This window comes from Arachis duranensis, chromosome 8 (assembly GCF_000817695.3).
Source record: "Arachis duranensis cultivar V14167 chromosome 8, aradu.V14167.gnm2.J7QH, whole genome shotgun sequence".
Lineage (NCBI taxonomy): Eukaryota > Viridiplantae > Streptophyta > Magnoliopsida > Fabales > Fabaceae > Arachis > Arachis duranensis.
This window is the reverse complement of record NC_029779.3, coordinates 31,754,294-31,761,220: the sequence shown is the minus strand read 5'-3', so window position 1 is coordinate 31,761,220 and position 6,927 is coordinate 31,754,294. Positions and strand designations below refer to the sequence as shown.

At 29.4% G+C, this 6,927-nt stretch overlaps 1 protein-coding gene across 1 annotated transcript; it reads left to right on the top strand.

Moving 5' to 3' along the window:
* The first annotated feature begins 5,573 nt into the window (after window positions 1-5,573).
* On the top strand, window positions 5,574-6,492 carry LOC107462110 (uncharacterized). The gene is made up of 2 exons (XM_016080677.1): window positions 5,574-6,123; window positions 6,248-6,492. Exons 1-2 carry the CDS (start codon window positions 5,574-5,576, stop codon window positions 6,490-6,492), a joined length of 795 nt encoding a protein of 264 aa, XP_015936163.1.
* Window positions 6,493-6,927: the final 435 nt, after the last annotated feature.

Below are 6,927 nucleotides of genomic sequence, written 5' to 3'. Positions count from 1 at the left end.
TGTGAATCCTGAATGAATCAATGAAGTGAGAAGAGAAATCATAAATTGAAAGATAAACACTGAATTGGATACAACACACCAACAACTGTGCTATCATAATGCCAAATTTATACATTCATGAATTCATCGCAAAAAAATTAAATAAAATAATTCTCTTCTATTTGAGTTTTTATTTCTATTCTTGAGAAAATGTTAATGAAATATAAAAAAATCAATAATTATATATTTTTCTATATAATTATATATGTTTGTGTTGTTTGTCACACATTTTTAATATTTATATTTTTATTTTAATATATATAATTATTTTTTATAATAAGTGTATTGTAGTCAATTTTTATAAAAAATAATATTAATTTAGACCAGTTAAAAATCTTATTTACTATTTTTTCGGTTAAATTATTTTGTCTGGCCTAATTTTGACAAAAATAACAGTTTAATCGATTATATGTGTTAAATTTTAATTATTATAGAATATTTTTTTAAAAAAAGACGTTTTAAATTAAATATCTTTATCTGAGTGGCTTCCATTTTATAATAGTTACTGATTTTCGATGTATATATAAAAATTTTAGAGTTTGTTTAGACGTCATTTTTAAAAAAGATATTTTTTAATGATATTTTTTTAAAAGATCTTTTACAAAAATAAAAGTGATTTTATGTTAGGATATTTTTTGTAAAAAAATTATCTATCAATAATGTTTGGATAAAATAAAAGAAAAGTATTTTTTTTTGTTAATTTATTATGTGAAAAACATCTTTTTTTTTTTAAAAAAAGATGTAAATTGTAGCTTGTTAAAAAATATTTTTTTCTATTGTTTTTACTTTTACTATTAGAAATTTGTCAAACACACTAAAAAATTGAAAAAGATCTTTTTCATTAAAACAAAAAAGATTTTTATCTATTTAGCGATGCCTAAACAAACACTTAGTATTTTTTATTTTATAATTTTGTAAAGAAAATTAAAAGTGAAAGTGTAAAATAAAAACAATAACAACAAAGTTTTATCTCATTAAGTGGAATTGTTACATGTATCAAACAACGATATTGCGTTCTATCATGTATCATGTGTATAACGAGACTTTTGATACGTAAAATTTTTTTGACCACTTCATGTATGATTTTTTTTAGGTCTTCTTTTACTATTCGTCACATGTACACATACCTTTCATCTCATCCACTCTTTTGTCTAGATGTTTTAGCTGATTTTCTTCTCATACGTTCAAATCATATTTGACGAAAGGAAAAGTTTAGAGGACCAGCAACTTTATTAAATTCTGGCCAACATATAACCAGTAAAAGAAAAATAAATAATTCCACACTATTTGATGAAATCTCACACTGTTAAAAACATTGTATTGATGACTATTTGATGACTATAAATCACAAAAATTACTGGTTCCTAACACTTTGCTTTGACAAAATTCTACCATCTTTTTTATAATAGAGATTGACTCCAATTTTCTTTTTTTAGATCAATTCATTCTTTATTTTGTCTATTGGTGTTTGGTCATTCATCTATCTCATCAAAATTTTATGTATTATTTTATTTAAATGTATAATTATTAAGAAATATGAAATTAATTATAATTAAAAGATAATATTATTAAACAACAATATCTAATTAATGCAAAAAGATAATAGTGGAATAATGTTTTACTATTTTATAAATTAAAGGTATAAAATATATTACTTTGAATAGAAAATAAAGAGTAACAGATGTTATGAAAAAAAAATTCAAAGTAATAGATAAATGGAAGCAAATTAAAGAAATACTGTACGTGGTGATAAGAATTTCAAAGAAAGTTAATTGTTTGTTAAAAAAAGCTCACTTTATGATGAGAATACATTGAAATTTTAAAAATTTTGCATTTTGCAATTCAAAGTCGCTTTTATTAGTCCTTAATCATACCTTATAAAACCATTTTTCCTAAATGTTATCAAGATAAGATTTATTTTTTATAATTTTGTACTGTCATTAAAATATATGCTGCCATATTACTCATTACTTATTTGACTCTTTTTTATCAATTATTTAAATTATTATATCATTCATGTTACGTATATAATAAAAATTATTTATCAAATTAGCTGTATCTATAAAATATAAATTAAAATATAAAATATATATAAAATATATGATAATTAATTTAATAATTAATTTTTATCATGCACATAGCATTTTTGTTATTATACAAATATATAAAGAATTTATGGGATAATAATTTAAGAAAAATGCATCGTTAATGCGTTTTCAAATGTCAACAAGAAGGTAATGAGAGAAAATATAAGACAATCGTAATTAATGAAAATAAAACTAAAGAAACATAAAACAATACATTTTACTTTAAAATTCTACTAAATAAATCATGGTAGAGAATATAAAATTTTTTTAATAAATGAAATTAAAATAATAGTTTTACATAAAAGTTTTAACACTCCCTCCGTTCTATATAAATTATTAGTATGTGATTAGTATATAGGGTTAATAGTTAAATTAATTTTTAAAAAATTATTTAATCTTAAAATTTATTTTTAAAAAATTTTACTAATTAAATTAGTTTTTCAATAAATTAATTATTTTTGTTTTTCAGTCACTCAGTTAAAATTTTTTTAAGTTTTCATCAACAATTAATGATATAAAATATTGACTCGCATCACATATAAAACCTAACATATTTAATTAGACGCTGTATAAATATATTTATAAAAAATAATAAATATTATGTATATTGTCAGTTAATATTTTATATTATTAATTATTGACAAAAATTATTAATTAAATAAAAAAAATAATTGATTATAATCTTTAAAAAATTAATTTAATTAATAAAATATTTAAAAAAAAACCTATTTTTTTAGAAACTGATTTAATCATTAGTCACACGCACACATGTGTCTGTGAAAATTAAACAATCTATGGAAATAGCTTTCCAAGAATGAGTATAATAGCTATTTAATGTACACATCAAATTTTCAGTTGCATGAAATTTTGAGAATATAATGGTATTTTTGGCTTTTTTGCAAGAAAAGGAACCGACTATATATGGTGCATAAACAATGTATTCATTATCTAAAATTCTAAATGTTGTAGAAATATAAAAGCGTTTTGCGGAATTTACAACCAAAATTAAAAATAGTAAGACTGAATTCAAATACGGCCAAGGTTGTTATCTTACATTTTTTAATTTTATTAATTAACAAGTTGTGACGACCTTACTTTAATTATGCAATATATAATTAGTTCCTTTTTTGTATTTACTGGTACATATAGAACGAGGTTTGTTAATTTTGTGTTACTAACTTACTATTCCACAGCATCTTTGAATCTTTCGTTGGATTGGATCGTGGATTTAAATTTAAGGCTACACTCTTGATTGGTTAATGAAACAAAGTAAAACAGAATACCTTCTGTTTTTAATTTTGCATATTGTTATACGATTAACAAAATATATGAGAATGGACTAATAATATTTGTTTTACACTTTTACTAAATTTTAGCTTTTTACATATATGCCATACATGAAATTAAAATCTAAAAGTGATCGATTAGTTATTATTTTTCGTTTGCACAGATGAATAAAAAATTATTCAACTTCTTCTGGATTTTTCTTAATAGTTTTCAACTGTAAAATGATTGAATATAATTGCAGGTTTTCATTTAATAAAAAGCAACACTGCTGTTATTTCATCCGTTTTTTGAAATAAAATACAAAAAATAGAAAATGAATCTTTTTTATATTTAATTTTAGAAAATATAAAATACATAAATTTACACCCTCTGAAACCTTTTTTTTTTAATTATGATTCATGTATTTCTATTTTAGAATCAGCCTTTGTCAAACGTAGCCATAAGAAATTTTGTATCATATAAAGTATTACAGTAATCTAAAAAAATAATATTTATCAAAGTTATTTTATATAATATAACATTTGTAATTATGTATTTATTACATCTAAAATTACATAATTATTCTAATAATAATTAAGGACGGAGTTAGACTAAATTTTAGGAAGAGACAAAATTAATTTTATAATATGAAAAAAAACTAAGTTAAATATTTTAGGAGGACTGAATTAAAATTTTGAGAAAATGACAAATTAGTTTTTGTTCTTTTAAATTGTGGACTAATTCGTCCCTTACGATTTAAAAATACAAAAACGTCTCTCATTATTCAAAACGTATGACGGATCGATTCTTCTGTGCAAAATGCTCTCCCAGACGTAACGGAGAGGGGTGATGTGTCGCTTAGTTGGCATGTGTTGGACCTATGTGTCAACACGGTACCGTTGAGAAAGTTTGATGTGGCCGTTTTGGAAAAAGTCTTGGACAAATAGGTCTTTATGAGGTAAAACAGCAACGTTTTGAGAATATTGGCGGTAGTCCTTGAGTTTCAACATAATTCCAAAGAAGCCCATATGAATCACACACAATTCCAAAGAAGCCCTAGCACACATATGTATGATCTTTTCCCTAAAAAAAAAATGATTGATCTTCTTCCCTTCGTCGTTTTCATGTAGCGTTGCACCGGTGAAGCTTCGTTGGTGGAGTTTTGGTTGTCATCTGTACCGGTAAGTACCCTTATTGCGAAACTGAATGGAACTATTACTTTCGAACGTTATCTGCGATGCATGTCGTGGGTTGGGGTTTAGGTGTAATGTAGTGTTAGGAGGGTATGGAAGATGGGTTGTGTGGGGTTTAGGTGAAAGGTAGTTGTGTATTTTAATGCTAATCGTTGAGTCAAACAATGCTGCAGATAGTAGATATTTTTGTGGTTCCTGTTTTTCATCACGGGGGCTACTTTCAAAGGACCCCGACTGGTGAATTAGTTTACATGGATGGTAAGGTTGAGAGCTTCCCAATGATAGACCTGAATTTTGTAAATTTTGGTGACTTGATAACACTGTTCAAAGGACTGGGATATCAATCATACAAGGAGGCATATTGGTATGATCCAAAGAGTAAGGATATAGAGTTAGGGCTGAATGTTCTGAGGGGAGATGCAGACATCAACCAGATGCGCCAAGCAAAGATGAGAAACAAAGATACTGATGAGTTCTACATATTTTTTGATCATCCTATTAATGACCCGGAGCCTATAGATTGTGCTAGTAAGAAAAACGATGAGGTAGAGGAAGATGGTGTTCGTGTCGAGGTGGATGAATTGGATCAGTCGTTGACGGAGCACGATAGTTACGAGAGCGCAGAGGATGAGCCGTATGCACCTCCACCTCCCGGTAATGAAAGTTACAGTGAGAGTGGGAAAGATGTTGTCAGTAGAAAATATGTTGTCAGTGGGTCTGTGTCTGGCAGAGGGAAGAGGAAACAAGTCCCTCATTCCTCTAAGAGAACCCCTCAGCCAAGTAAGCAACCCAAGAAATTAAACAAGATCGACATGTGTCTCAGAGAACAAAGTCTGCTGCAAGAAAGAAAGGGCCTGCCCATGAGCCCAAGGCAGGTAGGTCTGGTGGATAGCCCAGTGGATCAAGGCTTGCAGGGGAGCCCAATAGATCTAGGCCTGCAAAGGAGCCCAATAAGGCCAGAGGACCAAGGCCAGTACTGGTAGACTACATGAGTGATGTAGACATGGATGGTGATGATATTGTATGGGAGTATGAATCTGAGGAGCTGCATACACCCGTTTCTTCTGAGGATGAGGGAAACAAATATCAGTGGCCTGAGTTCAATGACCAATATACTTTCGGAGAGGGAAGATTTGAGCTTGGAACAAGGTTTGTAACAATTGAGAGGTTCAAAGAGGTTGTAAAGGATATCTTTATTGCTGAAGGCCGGGAGTTGGTTTGGATCAAGAATGACAAGGAAAGAGTTAGGATTGGGTGCAAGGACAAGGAGTGTGCTCGGATTGCCCACTTGTCATATAATCGGCAATTACAATGCTTCCAAGTCAAGACTTATAGAAACGAGTACACTTGTGCAAGGGACTTTGGAAGCAACACCACTGATCAACACTGGATCAGTAAAAAAGTGGAGAAGAGGATGGCAACGCACCCGTATATGACAACTTATGAAACTATTGATTTTCTAAGAGAGGACTTTGACCTTACTGCACACCCAAAGATGGTGTATAGAGCTGTGAATGAAGCAAAGGAGAAGATGATGGGTAACGAAAGGCAACAATACGGAAAATTGAGAAATTACTTATTAGAGATACATAGAAATAACCCTGAGTCTTCTGCATTGCTAGACCTGATTCCTCAGCCTCAAGCCCCCCTATGTTTGACAAGTTGTATATTGTTTTGAGGCCTGCAAGCGAAAATTCAAGAGTGGCTGCAGACCATTGATCCACCTAGATGGAGCATTTCTTAAAACATACCATGGGGGACAACTACTTTCTGTTATTGCACAGGATGCTAACAACCAGTCCTACGTAGTTGCATTCGCAGTTGCAAGATCCGAAAACAAAGAATCATGGAAGTGGTTCCTAACATTATTACAGGAGGATATTGGTGATATTGGCAACCACGGTTGAAATTTTATGTCGGATCAACAGAAGGTTAGTTCCCTTTTTGTCATTCACTGTTTCTTGTCTCAGTCATTTACTGGATTATATATTTTTGTAAACATGGTTTGATGCCTTCATTGTTGTTAGGGACTGCTACCTGCACTGAAAGAGGTAATGCCTAGTGCACATGTCAGAAACTGCGTGATGCATATTTGGAAGAATTTCATAAATCGATTCAAGAATCTGTATATAAGAGAAATAGTGTGGGATTGTGCAAGATACACCACCATCTTTGAATTCAAGACAACCATGAAAAGACTGAAAGAAGTGAACAAGGATGCTTGGACCTACCTTATGAAATTTGAACCTGCTAATTGGGTTATAGCATACTTTAGCCATGGTCCCAAGGTCGACAACCTAACAAACAACATGTGCGAGTCGTTTAATGCAAAGGTGATAAAG

What these genes read in the sequence shown, in the direction of transcription:
- LOC107462110 (XM_016080677.1), top strand. Translation starts at nt 5,574, where the DNA reads ATGAGTGATGTAGACATGGATGGTGATGATATTGTATGGGAGTATGAA. An exon ending in AGCAAAGGAGAAGATGATGG is followed by an intron (nt 6,124 to 6,247) that starts GTAACGAAAGGC and finishes ATGTTTGACAAG; the next exon opens with TTGTATATTGTTTTGAGGCC.